The 22469-nt window shown below is 40.4% G+C and overlaps 1 protein-coding gene across 1 annotated transcript in view; it reads right to left on the bottom strand.

The window, feature by feature from the left end:
* Positions 1 to 905: 905 nt before the first annotated feature.
* The window catches only part of LOC306982967 (matrix metalloproteinase-17-like), a 122191-nt gene continuing 100627 nt past the window's right edge, over positions 906 to 22469 (bottom strand). Inside the window, exons 7-10 of the mRNA XM_079582609.1 lie at positions 18283 to 18365; positions 15369 to 15521; positions 14650 to 14907; positions 906 to 1509 (exon numbers count right to left, since the gene is read on the bottom strand). Of these exons, the coding sequence (XP_079438735.1) occupies positions 1205 to 1509; positions 14650 to 14907; positions 15369 to 15521; positions 18283 to 18365 (799 nt within the window). The 3' untranslated portion in view covers positions 906 to 1204. The remainder of the gene's footprint in view (positions 1510 to 14649; positions 14908 to 15368; positions 15522 to 18282; positions 18366 to 22469) is intronic.

The following is a 22469-nucleotide window of genomic DNA, read 5'->3' as shown; positions in this document are numbered from 1 at the left end:
AAGGTAAAAGGTGGACTTTATTGTCCCCATAGGGAAATGTGTCCTCTGCATTTGACCTATCTTTCGATGCCGCTGGGGTAAGAAGCATTGGGCAACCGCAGTGCAGTGCCCGGGGACCCATCTCCAGATGTGGAGCCAGGCTGATGGCCAGAATCACCTTGCTGGAGGGTTCACCTATTGGACATGTTTTTAGTGTTAGGGGAAACCGAAGTACAAGGAGGAGACCTACGAGGACACAGGGAGAACATGCAAACCTGCGACCTTCTAGCTGTGAAGCATGATCGCACTAACCACTGTGCCGCCGTCCTGTTAAATCCAGATGGTGAATTCTCTTTTGGTTAGGTAGTGTTTTTCCTTTTAGCCACTCAGTGTGTCTGAATGTTGAGGGTTGTATTTAGACTGAAAAGAACACTTGTGCAGACCTGCAAAGAGATAAAGATGCCAGACGGCATCTGTGGAATTGCCCACAAATGGTCATGTTCGAAGCTGCCAGAGGGGGAAAAAAATTATTTCACTCATTACTTCAAAAGCTAACAAAGGCTGAATTATAAATATATTTTTCTACCAAATAAAGATACACAGACATAGAGAGGAGCAAAGTGGTTAAACAGACCATGAATAAATTAATAACGGAGAATGCCAACCATGATGCTAACATTAGCTTCATGCTACATATACGCAAGCAAAGAGTGCAGTTGTTTGCTTCTACTGGACTATCTGCAGTAAAAAAACAAAACATCCATATGGACCTGACTTTGACTTGTTCAATATGTTCATAGTCTGCCAGAAAACGGCTAAAAAGAGTGAAAAATTATTATTATTATTATTCCCATAACTCCTTCCCCCTCGGCTCGGCCACGCTTTGCCGTCTGTATCTCTAGGATTGCGTGTAAAAATAAAATAATCATTATTTTAAAAGGCATTGTATTTTCATCACTCAGCATGAACTTTTGGGATGTGCTGCCATCAAGTGCAAGATGAACAACTTTGTTCAATAAAATAAAAAAACATATATATTAATATTGAAATAGATGCCCTATGTTCTATTTTGTGATGAATTTTAAAGGATCCTGCTTTTATTTGCATTTTACACAGTGTCACATTTGCTTTAGCATTAGGTTTTTAAAAATGTAAAAAATTATCTTTGTGTTTAGTTGAACATTCAACTGGACTGGTCTGTTTTCAATAGTCCAGTGCTTTGGCATCATAGTAGTTGAGAGGGGAGCGCCCGACAGAGCGTCCACAGTGGGGCCAGCAGCCAGAATGGGTTTGGCTGTGTGCGCACCCCCAGAGGAGAGGCGCTGTCCGAGGTGCAGGCGCATACTTCATAGCCGTTCTCTGCGTGGTCTGGGTGGCCGCTGCTTTTGGCCTCGGGCTCTGGGGAGTCCGCATGTATCTCAGTGCACTGCAGCCAGTCTTTAGCGATGGGCCGAGGGAAACCTGCCTCCGCCTCCATGTCACTGCTGGGCACGCGCCAGTACTCTTTCCCCTTGAAGAAGTACGTCGAGCCTGGGAAGAGGTCACAAGAACAGAGTATTTGTTTATTAACACCCTATGCAGATTTGATTGGTAAAAGAGTTTTTAACAGGTAAAATCCAAGAAGGTTTACTTCGCACATCTCTTTGTTTTAAACAGGTGCGTAAGAGAAGGCATAGAGGCCAAATGTAGAAAAGGAAAAATCTCTTGCACACTGTATACTTGCAACACCTGTGTTCCTTTATTAATGCAACGTTTCGGCCAGTGGCCTTCGTCAGGCAAAATGTTTTTGTGAATGAGAAGCCATCCTTAAATAGGGTGTGGCCTGCTGCATCACAGGAAGCTGTCATAACGGCCTATGGCTAAACACAGGCAGCATCTTTATACAACATACATCCAATCACAGAAAAAACAAAGCCAGGATATAGTGAATAAAGCAGTCAAAAATATACATATATACAGTAAAAATATATATACAGTACAAACTTTTTAGTGGCACATGCAATACATATGGGAAGACAGCTCGAAGATAGAGAAGATCTGCCTAAATATATGCAAATCAATATGTACACATAGGAAGTAGACGCAGCCTGTGAACATGGCATGACACTGGAATCTCTGTAGAAAAACATTCAAAACAAGCTCATCATTTAATCCCTTGGGTGTGAGGGTCTGTAAAGTTTCAATCCAGTAGGCTTCTCTTTTCTTCAAAAGTTTGTCATGGTCTCCTCCTCTATAAGGAGGAGGGACTTGTTCAATGCCACAAAAACGTAGAGCACTTACATCATGACGTGCATCGTTGAAATGGGCAGCTACTGGATATTCTCTATCATTTCTGCGTATTGAGATTTTATGCTCGCTTATTCTTTGTTTTAATTTTCTTATGGTTTTTCCCACATATGTTAAACCACAAGGGCAACGCAATAAATAGACCACATGTGTGGATGCGCAAGTTATTACATTGCAAATGGGTATTTTTTTTTAACACTGTGGGGATGCTGGAAGAAAGAGGTTTTTATAAGTGTTGTTACATTGTGCTCAACTCCCAAATCTGTATTTCCCATTAGGGATTCGTGTCAATAATGTCTGGGTAGATGGGTGACTTTGGGACTCCTTATAGAGGAGACCATGACAAACTTTTGAAGAAAAGAGAAGCCTACTGGATTGAAACTTTACTGACCCTTACACCATAGGGATTAAATGATGAGCTTGTTATGAATGTTTTTCTACAGACATTCCAGTGTCATGCCATGTTCACAGGCTGCGTCTACTTCCTATGTGTACATATTGATTTGCATATATTTAGGCAGATCTTCTCTATCTTCGAGCTGTCTTATATATCCATTTCCCATATGTATTGCATGTGCCACTAAAAAGTTTTTACTGTATATATATTTTTACTGTATATATGTATATTTTTGACTGCTTTATTCACTATATCCCGGCTTTGTTTTTTCTGTGATTGGATGTATATTGTATACATATGCTGCCTATGTTTAGCCATAGGCCGTTATGACAGCTTCCTGTGATGCAGCAGATCACACACTATTTAAGGATGGCTTCTCATTCACAAAAAACATTTTGCCTGACGAAGGCCACTGGCCGAAACGTTGCATTAATAAAAGAACACTGGTGTTGCAAGTATACAGTGTGCACTTTTCAACAGGTAAAATCCACCATATTTAAAAGTGATGTTTGCATTTTTAATAAGCATCGGTATTAGATTAGACCCAAAAACACACACTCAGACATATACAGTAAATACACCGCGTTCCAAATTATTATGCAAATTGTATTTCAGTGTCAAAAAGGTGAAAAAAAAAAGGTTGTCAATGAAACTCATGGATGTTATAGTGTCTTAGGCTCACTGGCTTGTGGCTTTGAATCACTGACATCAATCTCAGACGCCTGTGATGACTAGTTGTCAGGTTAAGCCCAGTTAAGGGCAAAGCTACTGAAAAAGGACGGCACACATTATTAAGCAGATCATAATTTTCAAGCAATATGGGAAAGAAAAAGGATCTCTCTGCTGATGAAAAGCATGAAATAGCTGAATGCCTTTGACTAGGTATGAAAACCTTCGATATTTCAGGAAAGATTAAGCTTAATCAAGGTGTAGGACCCTCCAGAGGCTGCAGTTGTGCATAAACCTTCTATCCGGCCTCCCCTAAACTGTGCATTGAAGCTGAAACAGAAACGGCTGCAGTGGCTCAGAAATACATGAAGACTCATTTTCAAACAGTCTTGTTCACTGATGAGGCCGTGTAACCCTGGATGGTCAGATGGATGGAGTAGTGGATGGTTGGTGAATGGCCACAATGTCCCAACAAGGCTGTGACGTCAGTAAGGAGGGGGCGGAGTCATGTTTTGGGCCAGAATCATGGGGAGAGAGCTGGTCGGCCCCTTTAGGCTCCCTGAAGGTGTGAAAATGATCTCCGAAAAATATGTGGAGTTTCTGACTGACCACTGTCTTCTATGCTACAAAAAGAAGAGCCGTGTTTTCCCGAACAAAATCATCTTCATCATGACAACACACCATGTCCTGCTGTAAAGAATACCTCTGCATCACTGGCTGCTATGGGCAGAAAAGGAGAGAAACTCATGATGTGGACCCCCTCCTCCCCTGACCTCAACCCTACTGAGAACCTTTGGAGCATCAACAAGCAAAACATCTATGAGGGTGGGAGGCAGTTTTCATCCAAACGGCAGCTCTGGGAGGTTATTCTGACATCCTGCAAAGAAATCCAAGCAGAAACTGTCCAAAAACTCACAAGTTTAATGGATTTAAGAATTTTGAAGCTGCTCAAAGAAGGGCCCCTATGTTGAAATGTAACTTGACCTGTTAAGATGTTTTTGATCGAAATAGCTTTTGATTTTAGTAAATATGACCTCCTAATGCTACAAATTAAACAAATGACCATTTTTTTGACCATTACAAGCTTTAAAATGTTTTGAAGCGATGAGTTGCATAATAATTTGGAACAGTACATTTTGAGCTTCTTACTATATATATTTTTTTTAAAAACACTGTTATCACTGGGAGATTTTTTCAACCACATTTAAATGATCCTCTAACAGTTAAAGACTTGAAAATGATGCTGACTCTCATTTGAGTTGACAGTTGAAAATCAGAGAAAATGTCATTTGCAGGAGGTTCCCTCCTTTTTGTATATTTTTGTTTGTGTGGCCTAAACCTTTTTTTCCCCCATCATGTACACTTGGGCTCAATCCGAAACCATCAAATTGTAGCCTCTAAGCACTAACACTAGCAACTAACTCCTTAACCTTTCATGGGGTCGACTGTTAGACCTCTATGCAGTTAGGGAACTAGACCTTCAGCAGAATTTGAACAATCCGTCCGTCCTTAAACAGGGGAAAGGGAAGTGACATCACCAACAGCTGCTTTTCTTCTTCTTTAAAGTTATTGGTGGAGTGCAGGCCAAACAAAAGTGCATGTCTCCCCCTACTGTACAGTGTCCAACAACAACATAGTGTCCAAACAAAGACATTTAAGGAGAAAAATAAATCCAAATGATCCAAACATTTCCCTTTAGTGTTGTTTTATTTCAACAGCTGTTTCATAAAGCTACAGCAGCAAATGATCCATGTGGCTTAAGTTTCTACTAAATGAAAACAAAAGCATTTAATCCGTTTACTGAGTTTACTCTTTAACACTGACATGTGACTGAGCTGTGGGGACGACAACATGGATTTGTCACTTTTATAAAGTTTGGCTTGTGCAGAATCTTAATTTTTAATTATTTTTATTATTAAATGTGCTCCTGTCAATCAACAGTGGTTGCGCATGAATCACTCGAGGGTGGGGGCGTGGGGGGTGGGGGGATTTGGCGCAGTGGCTTGTGGGATGGCACATAGCTCCTAATCACTGGTTAGTTAGCATCAGAGGTCCCTATGCTAAAGTGGCCATGATAGTTAGCATCAAGGCTCCTTTTCCTAACGACTTCCTAACTGACTTACCAATTCGGAGGCAACTTGCCATGGCGGATCCGGTTTGGCGTAAGAGCTCTTAGCAATCTGCCCGTTTCGGAAGCAGCCTTGCTGCTGTGGTCCTGGGCTGTGATTGGAGTGCATTGGAAGTCCTGGCTGCTGGTTGGGTCTCTGGCTCTGCTGCCGCCTGATTGGGGGAGCAGTTCTACACCTGGGGAGAACTCGTTAAAGCCACCTGTGCCAGCCACTCCTATAAAAGGACTCCACCTTGGCTCATTCGAGGCTGCTGGTCTTTGTGGCCAGTGCGCCATTTGTATCTGTGTCTGTGTCCTTTCGTGTCATTAATGACTGTGTGTGTCCAGGGAACACTCGTGTGTAGTTAGGCTGCTGGCCTTTGTGGCCAGTACGCCATTTTGTGTTCTGTGTCTCTTTGTTGTTAAAGCTAAACTTTTGTGTATTCAGAGACACTCGCTCCCTGTTGCCGTTAGTGTTGCGTCACTTTTTGGTATGTTCACGTTTACGTGACTTGGAATCACACTCGTTGTCTAGTCATGACTTTGTTTGGTTTTGTTAGGCCTGATTTCGTCTGTTTAGTTTGACAAATACTGTTTTGGTTAACTTTTTTGTAAATACTGTAAATAGCCTTTGTTTGTTTTTGTCGCTCCTTTGTTAAATTTACCTTTTTCGCTCCTTCTATTAAATTACTACTTTATTTATCCATTTTACATCTTGGTTTTTGTTACTTCCTTTAACTAGCTGAGTCGGGTCGTAACACAATTTGGAAGGCAGTGTACACCTCTGCACATTGTTTCCCCTGGAGGTTGTTATATTTCTATTTCTTTCCCGTTGTGAAACCGAGCACCATAGCTTGGCCACTCTTGATCCTCAATAACAGACAACTTCAACATCCGTCTGGCTTTACTTTCCTTCTTTGGCCTTTGGTAATAAAGCCAAGTCATTGCAAGCTCATTTGTCCAAAAGCGAGAGGGAATTTAATTCAGCTTGGGAAAGTAACAGCTTTTGCGAAAATTGTTTCCATTTTCAAAAGGCGCTTCCAAATCATTTCTGTTGTATCCTTCACATCCTTTCAAGTCATGCGTGTCTCCTTCATCCCCTTTGCTATTCCGATGGGCAAACCTAACTCTGTTTGGGCAGTGCCGACGCCATAATTGTACTGTCACTTGATTGTTAGCGACTCGCCCCACCGCACATGTTCTTTCCCTTTCTGTGGACTAAAGTTAATTAAGAGCCAAACAGGCCTGTGCTCAAAACAAACAAGAAAATGACAAGCTGCTACAAATATCTGAAGAATGAGGCTGAAATGTTCTATGCGCGAATATTCAACTTCGCCTCATTGCAAGCAATCATGAATAATTAGTGTTATTAGAAAATCCAAATATATTGCGCACTTCTCCATATATTTAATTAAGATAATGGCTCCCCAATCATTGGCCGTAACAGGCCATTGAAAGAATTATTAATTTAGGAAACATCTGCGGATACCTCTTCTCTGTTTAATTCCATTCATTAGCAAGCGGCTGAGACAAGTGCAAGCAGTGGAGCGCTGTGTATCTGTAATTATCCAAACCAGCCACTGAGAAGAATGCAGTTGAGAGATAAACAAATATAAAAGCAAATCTACAAATCTTAAACCTGATCGTTGTTTGTATCAGGTCTACACACCACTTTTATTTTATTTTAATTCTGCTAGTCATGATATGTCAAAGGTGTGTCCAGAACAGTTAAGAACCACTGCTTTAAACATCAGGCCCATGCTTTTGAATATTGTCACCACTTCTGGACACCAATAGGAGAACATAATTGGAGATTAGATCATATGCGCTGACAGAGACAATGTTGAACTTGCCAGTTTTTGTTTCATGTGGATACGCCTAGTACATTACAGAGTTATTACATGCGATTCTCATAGGAGAGCCTGCGCCCACGATGGAGGTGCTCACAATGTGCAAACGCCGAGCGGTGTGAGGCGTTACCATGCATACAAGCAAGGTAAAACAGCGTGTTTTAACACCCCCCATATTTACTACAGTTTGAAAGGCTAACTTCAGCAAAAGAACTGAAGTAGCCAAGCTTAATGCAATACGAAGGAAGTTGTTTACCTTAATAAGTCCTTATTTCGTAGTCTCTCTGGGGGTAATACAAGTGTTAATGGGATGACTGGGGGTCTTTCATCTCCCCCGGTGTCTCTGGCCAAAAAAAAACAACAATTGCAACTTGACTGCCACCGGGTTGGAGGCCCCAATACACACTAATAGAATCTTGAAGAAGAAGCTAATAAAAGCTGACTGCGGGCTAGCGCCGCTTAAACAGTATTTACAGCCAAGTTTGAGTGAAAAAAAAAAGATCTCCATCGTGTCATTGGATGTATAATATCCCTCTCTCCCTTTGTCTTTTCTGTCAGTGTAGTATTTACTCTCATGGACAATTAATAAGTAAAAAAAAAAACATGCTATGACACCTGCAGTGGCCTCTAGGGAGTTACTTAGTACTGCTTTAAATAAGTCATAAAAAGTTGGATTAGTGCAAACGGTTAGCATGTAAATAAATGTCGGTCTAAGTGATGTTGGAAATCACACCCATCATTTACACAAGGGTTCATGGAGCGTAGGAAAAAGGCGGCTGTGTCGACCATCCAACCAAGGCTTGTCCAGCTAGTATATGTAAAATGATCATTCACAACAAAGGTGTTTACCATGCGGCATGCACCTAAAAGAGACTGTCCTCCAACAGAAAACGACACAAGTGGTCGTTTGTCTTATCCCTTAATTACGACCATATAAGATGTTTACTAAAACAGCGCCCCCAAGCTCCCATTGAGGGTATGTGCATTTACATTACATTTAACCCGATTCAGAAACAACTTTATTTTACGTAGTGTTTTGCGATGACGATTCCAAAACTCAAACGCAAAGAAATAAATCACAAACTTGCAAAATTAGCCCCACATGCAATAAGTAAAGCAGCCCCAGATGTTCACCCCTGCCACACCTGTGGAGGAACTGAACGTCCAGCGGTGCCAAAGGCTCTCCAAGCGCGCTCTGCGCTATTACGCATCACACCTCCCCAACCGCAGCAGCGACTACAGTTCACCACTCTCATCATTTATTATATTATATGTGTGAGCTATAGGTTATCGCCATTTTACTCACAACAACAGCGACACCAAAGCACAACTCACCATTGACGCCTTCCTGTCTTCTCCTCCATATGCGTCACTGCCAACTCCATAAACTCTCCTGTCACTTCCATCTCTGTCCTCAAACGTCCTCGTGTCTCAGACTCCGTGTCTCCCGTACGTCCGGTTGTCCGGTGACCGCAGCGAGCCTCGGATCCGCCCCGGGTTCCAGTGCGTTTGATGCGGGGAAACACCTCTGTCACCCCGACAAAGTCGGGCCTCGGCTCCGCTGCTGTTCTCCACAAAGTCCCGCATCTCTTTCAGAGTTCCTCTTGAGAACGTGCTGCCAAATGTCCGAGATGACACTGATGTGGTTCATTTCTCCGCAGTTTCGTCATTTAAGGATAAAAATATAAATCATCACAGCTGTGTTTAGGTCGCGGGTTTTTCCAACTAGATTTGACGGACACTCGCTCTGTCCAATGAAAACACGTGTATCAGCCAGAGGGCGTCTGGGCAGGTGAGCCTGCGCTCTGATTGGCTGAAGGGTCTGCTACGTCATATCCAGTAATATTTGTTAATAATTATCATCATTATATTATAAACAATCTGAAATAAACGGTTGTAAAGCATTTCCTCTGATGCCTGTGATTTATATGGACAATGTTACACATTTTATTATTTTTCTATTCAAAATAAATGTCTTGGTCATAATAATCATTCTACCCACATGTGTTCCTATGACATAATGGGCTAAACACGTGATGCAGATTAAAGGTTAAGATCATTTATGTGTCATTACAAAATGTGTCTCTGCATTTGGCCCGTCCTGCAACTGAGGCGAGCCGTCAGGAGCAGTGGGCAGGAGCGTGTAGCATCTGGGGACCATCTCCAGATGTGGAGCCAGGCTGATGGTCAGAATCACCTGCAGGAGGATTCACCTAATGCATATGTTTTATGTTTAAAGCAAATGTAATAGAGACACTGCAGATGTGGCACTTTGTGTTCAGTGTGAATTTTTTCGTCATGTCTGATTGTGTGTGCGCAGATGAGCGGCACTGTCACCAAGAAAAAAGACAAATCCCCTCTGGGGCTAAAGACGTTTATCTTATCTTATCATATCTTATCTTTAGTTGGGGTGCAGATGAACTCCACACTGAAAGGGAATTTAACCCAGGACCCTCTTGCTGTGAGGCCAGAGCACTAACCACTCAGCCACAAGTGCCGCCATCATGTAAATAATACAGACGACTGTCACGTGTGTTTTAATAAAATATAGAAATGTAAACATGACTTTATCAAATAGTAATGAGGAGGTTGCATTATTTCTAATCTGTTTTGTGCAGAGGAACATCATCATCATTCCCTATGATGTAAACTCTAATGAACAGCTGCAGGGACAGATGTGCTTCATGGAGTTCTGGACAGTCCAGTTGTGTCCAGTTCTTCAGGTTCCTTTGTGAGCCAGTGTACGACACTGAGATGGTCAAATGTACACACTAACTTTTATGTTACATGACTTAACACTGGTGATCCACATGTGGCTGTGGCTTCTCCTGTGGCTCCTCCTCCTGTGAGCTCCACCGACATCACATATGATCAACCAACACACACATGCACCCACATGTATATGCGAACCCTCACGGTCCAGATGAAACGTGACATGATGAAAACTATTAGAATTATGTTTTTGTTTCTTAATTTTATCATAACCCCTGAGTAAATGTTTGTCTAATTAAGGTTTAGTGTGGATAAAGCAGATAAAAAACATAAAACAATGTTGAAAATTCTGATATGTGTAAAAAATACCCCAGAAAAAAATAAATCACAATTCTTTTGATAAGACACAAGAAAAGTAATACAGGTTTAGATTCATTGTGCTTTGATTCATTTTCATTTGTTTTCTTCAGTTTGCCGCTTGCAGATTTACTCAGTAAAAAGAGAACTATACACTCGAGTACAGATACTACTTCAAAATAATATTACTTGAGTAAAAGTAAAAAACTATTAAAAACAATTAAAAATATAAATAAATGGATCCCAGAAAGAATAGTTATTGCTGCGGTAAATATATAAATGCATAAGTAGTAGATAATAAGAAATGTATAAATAAATAAATAAATCAAATCAAATACATAAACCCCTTTCTTTTTTCCTCCCACCTGTGCACCTTTTGCTATAGGGTTAAATCCTGCTTTAGTCCATATAAATCACAGGCATCAGAGGAAATGCTTTACAACCGTTTATTTCAGATTGTTTATAATATAATGATGATAATTATTAACAAATATTACTGGATATGACGTAGCAGACCCTTCAGCCAATCAGAGCGCAGGCTCACCTGCCCAGACGCCCTCTGGCTGATACACGTGTTTTCATTGGACAGAGCGAGTGTCCGTCAAATCTAGTTGGAAAAACCCGCGACCTAAACACAGCTGTGATGATTCATATTTTTATCCTTAAATGACGAAACTGCGGAGAAATGAACCACATCAGTGTCATCTCGGACATTTGGCAGCACGTTCTCAAGAGGAACTCTGAAAGAGATGCGGGACTTTGTGGAGAACAGCAGCGGAGCCGAGGCCCGACTTTGTCGGGGTGACAGAGGTGTTTCCCCGCATCAAACGCACTGGAACCCGGGGCGGATCCGAGGCTCGCTGCGGTCACCGGACAACCGGACGTACGGGAGACACGGAGTCTGAGACACGAGGACGTTTGAGGACAGAGATGGAAGTGACAGGAGAGTTTATGGAGTTGGCAGTGACGCATATGGAGGAGAAGACAGGAAGGCGTCAATGGTGAGTTGTGCTTTGGTGTCGCTGTTGTTGTGAGTAAAATGGCGATAACCTATAGCTCACACATATAATATAATAAATGATGAGAGTGGTGAACTGTAGTCGCTGCTGCGGTTGGGGAGGTGTGATGCGTAATAGCGCAGAGCGCGCTTGGAGAGCCTTTGGCACCGCTGGACGTTCAGTTCCTCCACAGGTGTGGCAGGGGTGAACATCTGGGGCTGCTTTACTTATTGCATGTGGGGCTAATATTGCAAGTTTGTGATTAATTTCTTTGCGTTTGAGTTTCGGAATCGTCATCGCAAAACACTACGTAAAATAAAGTCGTTTCTGAATCGGGTTAAATGTAATGTAAATGCACATACCCTCAATGGGAGCTTGGGGGCGCTGTTTTAGTAAACGTCTTATATGGTCGTAATTAAGGGATAAGACAAACGACCACTTGTGTCGTATGGATTTGGAGGACTTGTTGACCTAAAAGTATGTTCAGTGGAGGGTGTTTTAACATTTTGCCAGAAGTAGCTCAGTCATTGCCATTGTGCTGTCATACACTATTAAGCCATAATGTGGTTTTAAGTTATCACTAAGGCAAAGGATATCGAAATTGCATGAGACTGCTGTTAATGTGACATTCATTATAGAATCGCTATCTTTTTAGACCAATCATCATTTTCAGGCTTCTGCCATTCTTCTTCAGAATGTCCATGTCCAGCCATTCGTCTTTCCGACATCTTATTCTTGCCTCTGTCACCGCTCTTCATCTTTTTCACCAATCCCTGTATCATGTCAGAACGAAGCTTCCATATCTCCTTCCACATAGCCCTGGCTGTCGCCGTTATATTTTCATAATGAGGTGCCAACACATCTCTGTCCTTTGTTATCGCACCACTTCTCTCTCTCTCTTGCTCTCTCTCTCTCTCTCTCTCTCTCTCTCCTGCTTCCTTATTCTTTCCTTCGGTCCCTGTACTCGAGCCAGTTCATCCCTAGCCTATAAAACAGCTCTTTCTTTGATGTGGCTCCCCTTCCCAGGATCCCATGCCCAAGTCGTGGTATCTCTGCATGTGTGGTTTTCCCAGTTTATCCTTCCAGTCTCAGCGGTGATAATAGCTGGGGGTAAAGGCGGACTATGCCGTTGGGTTTACACACACACACACGTGTAGGCTACACATGTTGTAGACACTTCAAAGAGAGCAGGGTTATACCTCAGAGGTTAGCGGCTCAGGAGGCACAGAGCCAAGGAGTCTTGTTTTCTCTGATTAGACGATTTGAGGGATGGAAAAGCAGGACTTAAAAACAACCTTGATGCTTCTGACAAAAATAAAAACAACCTAAAGTTATCTTTTCTCTATTTTTATCTGCGTTAGGAAACAAATGCAAAACTGGACAACACTTTTCCAACAGATTTTAGTTAGTGGCATCTGAAGGATCAGTATAAAGAGGAAGGCATTGCTGGCAAAAAGAAATACATTTAGTTCTTTATTGTAATCACACATACAGCCATGATTGAATACCCCCCCCACAACTAGTGCATGTAAATGTCCCATTATTCTACTTCCCTTAATAAAATTGTAAATTATCTGGATATATTAGCATGTTTACACCGTCAAGAAAGACTAAGCACTTTTTCTTCAATGAATCAATTCACCCTCACATTCATACACCAGTATATGGCACTGAAGGCGAGATGAGTTAAGTATAGCCCAAGAATACAATATAATGCAGTGACCGGAGCCTGGATCGAACCAGTGACTTTGGCAGATTAATAAATCACAGAAACAGTCAGTCTGCTGTTGATGCGCACCTGTCTGGTCTTTGTTCCTGCACTCGCAAAAAGACCAAAGATGTTGTTAGCAGTAAAGTGAAGATATTACTGCGCGGACGTTGAAGTGCTGCTAAGGTGTTATTACTACATTAGTACTCTTATTTGTCCACTTAGAAAATCGACATGTTGAATTTTGTGTGACTATACTTGGATTGTGTAACTACTCACGTATTTAAATGGGGGAAACGTGGAAGAGCTTGGTTGCTTTTAACTTCCCCCTGTTTGGCCCCATAGAGGAGAGGAGAGGCTAAATAAAAAACATCTTTGTTTTTTTGTGTGACTGAGCGCATGCATAAAGACCAGACAGGTACACATCAACTCGTCTAATATATCAGTATATCTCAGTATGCAAAAACAGTGGCCTGTTCCTTTAATCTTTGTCAGTAAACATCAAAACTACAGTTTAGCCTTTCTACGTGAATAATAGCTCTAACCTGCAGAGGGTGCACTCAAAATCTTTTGTTTTGCACAAGCAGCATTGGACGGCCCTAACTTCCATGTCCACTGTCCACACGCTTCTGACAGAGGGCGCTAACGCGCTGTAATTTTGAATAATGTGAGATTTATGTGTCCCATTAGAAAAACATAGGGGGCCCCGGGCGTCTCCATGGTAACACCGTACAAAATACGGCATGGGTCCCATTGGCTCTTTTGATCAGGATGTGATCAACTAATTTTCTGCCAAATTACATCCATTTCTGAGAAACATATTTTTTCACTACCAATGCATTTTTTTTTTCTCAAACTAGAAGGGGGGGCTATCACGCCCAATGTCACTTTTATACATGTCAGGGAGCAAGGTCAATAAAATGTATATTTCCAATTTTGAATCAGAGTTTGTATGTGCGAATAAATAATTTGTAAAGATTGCGGCTTTGCCGCAAACAAACCATAAAACTTCTCTTTGGATAACTTTTTGATGTCTTTGGATTACTTTTGATGTGGGACGGCAATGTGCCTCTAGTGGTCGCCTGTGTACAAAAGACGTGATTAACCTGGTGATTTACTTATTGTAAAGTAGAAGAGCTGTCCCATAATTCAGCCTTTTTCCTGTGGCGTGGAGAGGGAGGTGCTGCAGGGGCGGGCACACGTGCTGACTGTGTTGACTGTATATATATATAAAAAATAATATATATATATATATAGATACAAGCTCTAGTTTGAACAAACACATTCATAGTACATAGAATATAGAATAGAATAGATCATAGTATTCGACTGCAGGATTTATTTTTGTATTGATGCCCATATTCCGTCAGCAATATCCTTTGTAGAAATATTTTTTCCATGAAAGACATTTCCCATGGCCTACACACACATCTATATGTATCCACTGCATGACATTTATTAACATTAAGGTAACAGTCCTAACTCTCCGAGAGATTTTGTAAAGTTTCCTGTAATCTCCAATTCTTGTTACACTTCTATGCATGTCTAATGATGGTTGTTTAAACTAATAACAATAAACTACTCACCGTCGGACCATCTCAAGGCGTCGTCCAGGTGTGGGGGCAGCCCTTTCCACAGGGAGCTGTCTTTGGGGTAGCCCTGGTCCATCCTCCTCAGGTGGTCGTCATAGCGCCAGTACAGGTTTTCCCTAAATAAGTAGGTTTTTTCGTTGTGGAGCCAAACAAAAGCAGCGTCCACTCCGTCAGTGGGTAAGCCGAAATCACTGATGGGACGGGGGTAGCCCTCCTCTACAATGTTGTCTTTGAACACCCAGTACTTCATGCCTGAAACCAGAACAGAGATGTCTCAGTGCTCAAACAGTTTCTGCTGCACGTGCTCTAACAGTGCCAGAGCGGGCGGACAGTGTTTCACTCACAGTGAGGTAAGTAAACTGCAGTTTGTTCTGTAAGAAGGACAGTCTAAATGCTAAATGGAGTAGATGAAACAATTTGAGAAGACGCTGTTTTACGCTCTTGCAGTCACGCCTCAGTCAGCCTCTTTTTATCTAATGCCACACTGATGCAGCAGGTATGTGTGCGAAACATACCAGGCTCACCTGGACCATATCGGGCCCGCAGAGTGCTTTAACTTGATTAATATGGCATTATTCGGATTAAATACTGTTATACTTACAGTTACAGTCCGTGTGATTTTGGATAACAATTTCAAGCAGTTCAAAACGAGATAGAGAGCAGAAAATGCCATAGCTTGATTTGTTTCAGTAAAATTTGTGACATCTGCTTACCTTTGAAAAAGACTATTTTGTGATCCACAGGCCGCTCATAAATAGCATCCACACTGTCCAGGTTGTTGGGAAGGCCTCTCCAGAACTGATGGATCTGTGCTGGCCTCAGAGAAACAAGCTGCTTCTCTCGGGTCAGTCTCCAGAAATACTTCCCTGGTCAAGGACAAAAACAAAAAGTTGACCTTTTTAATGCTGCGTTCATGCTTCTTTGGGGGCTTGTTTTACTGTGGTTTTGGCTTGGTTTGTGTTCATCGGATTTTCTTTACCTAAACTGGAGATTATTACTAAGTTAATGAAAACTCAGTCTGTTGTTGCAGATTGGCGCTTAAGATTTGTTATTTTCCTTCTCAAAAGCTAGTTGCAGGCCTACTGGTTCTATTTAATAACCAAATAGGTTAGCTTTTGCTAGTGTTACAGCACTTGTCTTTGACTTGTTACCCCCTGGGACAATGACAGCTCACATTAAACTCATGAAATTATTAACCCAAAACCTCACATCAACAGGTTTTTCTACTCATCAATTCCCCTCTAACAAGACAATGTACCACTAGAACACTGGAGTCATAGTTGAAATGTACCTCGGCACCTATAGATACAGACGGCATCTCGTCATAGAAGGGGGCGTGGCTTCGCCGAGGGGGAAAATAGAATCTTTAGAGAAACACAATTTTTCACTCTTTTTTGCCATTTTCTGGTGGAATATTATTCATCACACATAAATAAAGTCAAGTGTAAATCAGGCCCATATGGATATTTTCTCACAGCAGATTGTTCAGTAGAAGTGAAAAAACGGCAGTTGTAGCAAGCGCGAGCTAACCGCTAGCATTAGCCCGATGCTAACATGTAGCATCAAGTTAGCATTCTCCGTTTTTCATGTATTTATGGGCTGTTGAACCACTTTGCTCCTCCCCATGTCTTTGTATCATTATTTAGTAGAAACTATGTTCATATTTCAGCATTTGTTACAGTAGTTTTTTGAAACCTAAAAGCCCCCTATGGACAGGTGTTGAAAATTAGCACATGTGCTATAACACTTTAAACAATGCATCTGGTTCGTCCAATGTAATTGCTATGTCCATATTAAATAAATAAATAAATGAAATGAAATGAATAATTAGAGAAAATATAATTTTTTTCAAAATTGTTTTCCCCCTTAACTGTTTTCAAAAATGACCATATATGGGCGATTCCAGAGATGCCGTCTGCACCTATGTAGATATTCCACTAAGAATCACCTGTATGATTACTGTAATTTCATCTCCATTTAAAAAAAAACTGTGCTTTTCTTTCAAAAATATGGACTTTTTAAGTGACCCCAAACTTTTGAACAGTAGTGTATAATAACTATAATTTACCACATCATAAGGACGAATAAAATGTTCCAAGTGGCAGGGAGCAGCTGAGCAGGCGGAAGCATGCAGTGTTAGCCTTATGTCTCTACAAATAACTTTGTGAAAGCAAGGAGATTGAAGCAAATGCGAATTACAATAGAAAAACACCCGCTTCTTCTGAGAGGAGGCCACTTAGCACCTGTGGAGCAGCTGAAGAAAGGCCTTTGCAGACGTCAATGTCACAATTCTATACGTTCAGGGTAACTTGAGGAGGTGGACAGTTTCAAGTACCTGGGTGTTCACCTCAACAATAAACTGGACGGAGCGCTACCGCAAAGCCTTCATCCCCACTGCTGTTAGACTGTACAATAAGACTGTAAAGTAACATGTGCAATAATCTCTGCATCAGCTGCACTTTATTAACTCTGAGTGATCTTCTTGAACGCCGACTGTAACAAGTGAATTTCTCCTTTGTGAGATCAATAAAGGTTTATCTTATCTTATCTTATCTTACTCACTGTATTGGAAAGAAATCTCACATATAAATTCCTCATATGTAACACAAAATTGACGTTTCAGATGATGCCTGATGAAGGCCAATGCCGAAACGTTATCATCATCCTTGATTAAAAATTGGACATACCTAAGTGTGCCATGCCGTTTTTTTTAATTTAGGTTCAGTTGCCATGGAAATAATTTCAGCTCATTCTACTCATCAGGACAAGGCTGGAACATGTAGGGGGAGGAAAATACTTTAGCTTTAACACATTTTAACTCTGTATAGTCCCTTTAAAGTGATAGACTGTAAGTTTAAATGTTTTACAAATTTAGTAGATTGTGTATAATTGACTGCCTGAGCTTGAAATTTGAAGTAATATTAAATAACAATAGCATTCCTAAAGTCCCTTCCTTTGCTGATTTCTACAACTAATCAGAATCCCCGGGATGCAACTTTGACCAATGAGAAGGGCTTTCCTGCGAACTGGCCTGTCAGGTCCAATCAGGAGGGAGGGGGAGGGGCTTAATCATTTACTTTTGAAAGTTCTGTTTCTGCTATCCACATTTTGCAAGCTAGGACCGGCTTTCTGGTTACAGGGAGGACAAATTTGATTGTTTACTTTCAAATTTCACTCTCATTTCTCCTCACTTTGCAAACTTACAGACTATTACTTTAAGTATTGACAAATTGAACACGCGCATTGACCAAATGGGGAAACTCAGACCGCTCAAACGTGTGCCATAGTGTTGCCCATCGCCTTTATAATCGCTCATAAAAACTTTGATCCATTTTTTTTTTTTCAATCTAGCTGCATAAATGTAAAAGAAGGGTTGATCCGAAGCTGGAAGTCTGCTTCATGTTGAGCTGTCAGTGGTAGCCTGGGGTCTTTCCTCCCGAGGGCAACATGAAAGACTGATGTAACATTTGGACCAGGGAGCTCAGACTGTCTCGGAAAACCCTCCCCTGAACCTCCACCCATCTTCATCACTCTTCGTCGTCCTTGGCTTTTAAACTACTCCGGTTCTTGAGACTCATTTAGCTCACGTCTCTGCCCCGAGTTCGCCTTTCTCCTCGTAACTCTTACCTTTGAAAAAGAAGGCCTCTCCGCGTATCTGGGCCACTGCATCAAAGTGACTGGTGCATCTGTCTGGGGCATCTCGAGCCAGCCTGGGAGGAAGTGAGGAAGTGAGATGGGCACACAAGAGCCGGCATCACCCAAAACATTAGCCCTTTTGGAACTGGCTACATTTAAAGTATTGTCCAACTTCCATTTAAAAGCTGAGAAGTTATTAAAAAAAGCCTGTTGAAACTTTCTCTGATTGCAAAACCATGCACGTCGCGAAATGTTTGGGACTGTGCTTCAAGTAAGCTCAGTTGACAGAGCATGTAGCCCATTTGCAGACTGTACATTTCTGTAATTACTCCGTGATTCGTTGGATTCCTTGGATCCGTGAGGTTATTCTGTTGGTTGTAGTACATTTTGTTGTCCATTTGTCTCTGCATCTAATCCATCCTTCTAATCCATCCTCAGTAAACCCAATCAGACACACAGAGAACATGTAAACTCCTGTCAACTGTCAACTGAACCCGTGATATTCCTGCTTATAGGGATTTAAGATTTTAACAGTTTGTTCTAGAGGTTTAAAGCAGCACTAAGTAACGTGTTTACCTTAATAAATCCTTTTCGTAGTCCCTGTGGGGGTAATACAAGTGTTTATGGGATGATCGGAGGGTCTTTCACCTCCCCCTGGTGTCTCTGGTCAGAAAACCATGTTTTGCAACTTGACTGCCACCGGACCGGAGCAAGCAATACACACTAATGGAATCTCGAAGCAGAAGCTAGCATGCTAACAGGCAAAACTAACTGCGTGCTAACGTCACTTTAAACAGTATTAAACAAGTTTGAGTGAAAAAAAATTTTTCCATTGTGTAATTGGATGCACAATATCCCTCTCTCCCTTCGCCTTTCCTGTCAGCGTAGTATTTACTCTCCAAACAATTAAAAAGTAAAAAAAAACGTATCTTGCTACGACACCTGCAGTTGCGCTTATGGCCTCTAGGGGGCAAGAGTTACTTCGTACTGCTTTAAACAGTTGTTTTTTTTTAGTCTGAAGCCCTTCATTAACAGTGCAGCCAGAAAGAAAAGACACCTCTACACTTTCCCCACATTTTGTTATGTTGCAGCCGTATTCCAAAATGGATTCAATTTGTTTGTTTGTTCTTCATCAATCGACACTCAATACCCCATAACGACAGAGTGAATGTCTTGCAAATGTATTCAAAATGCAACTGAGATGTTTCTGCGACTTGACTGGAGTCCACCTGTGGTAAAGGAAATGGAGTGCATGTCAGAGCAGAAATGACGTTTATAGTTTATTAGTTATCTAAGTTATATATAGGGCTTTCACGATAATAACTATATCGGCTTATCGTTCAATAAATAACAGATACATGATATATTTTTGGGCTCGATATTTATCGTCTGTACATTTATTAGCATTTCCCCACATTTTTTCTTTCATTTTTAACTGAAGCAAATTGAGTTCCATTATATTTCAGGTTTATTGCAGCTTGAGAACAAAGGTTTACTGTCATTTTTATGCCTGAGCGTTGACAGCATCAAGCATTGTTAGCGTCAATTACATTGTTTATCGCAATACTTTCCTGGCTCAATATATCGAACTTCAAATTTGTCATCGTGACAGGCCGAGTTGTATGTTTTATGTTTCATGTTGAACCGGTTTGTGAGCCTGTTCACTAACAATGGACTATGCACATGTATTATATACTTGTTCTAAAATACAACATTTCTGGGCAGAAGTGTGATTGAAAATGAAGTAGAAAATGTACTACTCGGAAACCCACCTTGGAAAATGACAAGAGCTGATTCTCAGAATAATAGAGTGAAAGCAAATTAATTGTATGTGTGTGTATGTATATGCATTTATCCGTTTATTTACATTTCCTTTTGTTTACTTTTCCTTTTTTCCTTTATTAATTTGACGGTTGCTTTAGAGCATGGGGGAGGAAAAAAATATTATGTCATAAAATTAAACAAAGTGTATCATATGGAGCAAATAACAGCAGCAAATTGGTCTTGAATTGAAAAATACTGTATATTGCAGGTTGTATGTTTTTTTGCTTTTCTTTCTTTTTTTGTTACATTTTTGTTGAGTTTTTGTCACTTTTTGTTGAATTTTTGTCACTCTTTGGTTGAGTTTTTGTTGAATTTTTGTTGAATTTTTGTTGAATTTTTGTTGATTTTTGTTGATTTTTTTGTCATTTTTTTTGTTAAGTTTTTGTCACATTTTTGTTGACATTTTGTCACTTTTTGTTCAATTTTTTGTCACATTTTGGTTGAATTTTTTTCACTTTTTGGTTGAGTTTTGGTCACTCTTTGGTTGAGTTTTTGTCACTTTTTGTTGAATTTTTGTCACATTTTTGTTGAATTTTGGTCACCCTTTGGTTGAGTTTTTGTCACATTTTTGTTGAACTTTTGTCACATTTTTGTTGAATTTTTTGTCTTTTTTGTTAAGTTTTTGTCACATTTTTGTTGAATTTTTGTCACTTTTTGTTGAATTTTTGTCACATTTTTGTTGAATTTTGGTCACTCTTTGGTTGAGTTTTTGTCACATTTTTGTTGACATTTTGTCACTTTTTGTTCAATTTTTTGTCACATTTTGGTTGAATTTTTTTCACTTTTTGGTTGAGTTTTGGTCACTCTTTGGTTGAGTTTTTGTCACTTTTTGTTGAATTTTTGTCACATTTTTGTTGAATTTTGGTCACCCTTTGGTTGAGTTTTTGTCACATTTTTGTTGAACTTTTGTCACATTTTTGTTGAATTTTTTGTCTTTTTTGTTAAGTTTTTGTCACATTTTTGTTGAATTTTTGTCACTTTTTGTTGAATTTTTGTCACATTTTTGTTGAATTTTGGTCACTCTTTGGTTGAGTTTTTGTCACATTTTTGTTGAATTTTTGTCACTTTTTGGTTGAATTTTTGTCACTCCTTGGTTGAGTTTTTGTCACATTTTTGTTGAATTTTTGTCACATTTTTGTTGAATTTTTGGTCATTTTTTTGTTAAGTTTTTGTCACATTTTGGTTGAATTTTTGTCACTCTTTGGTTGAGTTTACATCCTTGTTTTCTTCTCATTTTTTGTGGCTATTTTGTGTCATTTTTTCCCAAGAAGCTTTTTGATTAGGGTAAAGCCAAACTGGAGAAATGGAATCCGTTCAGGTGGGAGTTGAAGAGGTGAACTGCACAAACTTTGACAAAAACAAACAGAAAGAGAAAATACTTATGGGCTGTGACTCTGCAAAATCCAGAAATGCTCCCTCATTTCCCTATTACGATATGCACAAGTGAGTTTGTAGCCAATTTTTGCATCTAAATTTTATTCACATCCTTATCTGTTGTGAGCGTGGGTGTGGGGCATGAATGTTAAAACGTCTAAACAAAAGAGAAGACGCTATCATTTCGACACGCCGGGGTCCCCCAGTGCATACATCCCGTGGGTTTATAAAGGATTTAAAACAGTGGCGTGGACTGACTACCAATGATGGGTCCATTAGCGTCGCAGGGAGAGAGTGATCCCACTGGTCCCGAGACACCCAACAAAGATTCAGAGCTTTGTTCAGACTAGATACCTCCACCCATTGGTCAGAGGTGATATTCTGCTTTTTATCTCCAAACATGAAGGTGTCAAGGGTTCAAAGTAACAGGCTAAAGATCATTAATTGGACAGCCTTGTAGTTTTGTAAACACTAAGGGATGTGAAAATAAGGAAACAGTGATATTGGAGAGGCTGCAACACATGCAGTGTATTTTATATCCTGGGAAATATTACAAATATAAATATTCAAGTGATGAAATATATATGTATTGTGAACAAACAATCAAACTACAAAGCTTAAGGACTACATGCTGCTGCATCCCCATTTAAGGGGAGACACTTTTTTTTTTGCTTCCAATTTTCAGTTTTTGAGCCAAATTGGGGCCTTAAAGGGGCTAGATGTAAGGTTGCCATTTTATACTCACCACTGCCACCTCAGGTCATACGTGTAACTGCACCTTCCATATTAAGCTCGTGCATGACGGCACTTCTGACCCAAAATAACTCGTTTTTGAGGGACAGTGCAGGATTTTAGAGGTAGTTGTGATGAACAGGTCTGAGCTCATTCTACACATCAGGACATTGTTGGAACATGTAGGGGGAGGATATTAAATAATTTTACCATTTTTAAACTCTGTATAGTCCCTTTAACATATAAAC

Source organism: Gobius niger (assembly GCF_951799975.1).
Source record: "Gobius niger genome assembly, chromosome: 2".
NCBI lineage: Eukaryota > Metazoa > Chordata > Actinopteri > Gobiiformes > Gobiidae > Gobius > Gobius niger.
The sequence above is the reverse complement of the archived record's forward strand: the minus strand, read 5'-3'. Positions and strand labels throughout refer to the sequence as shown.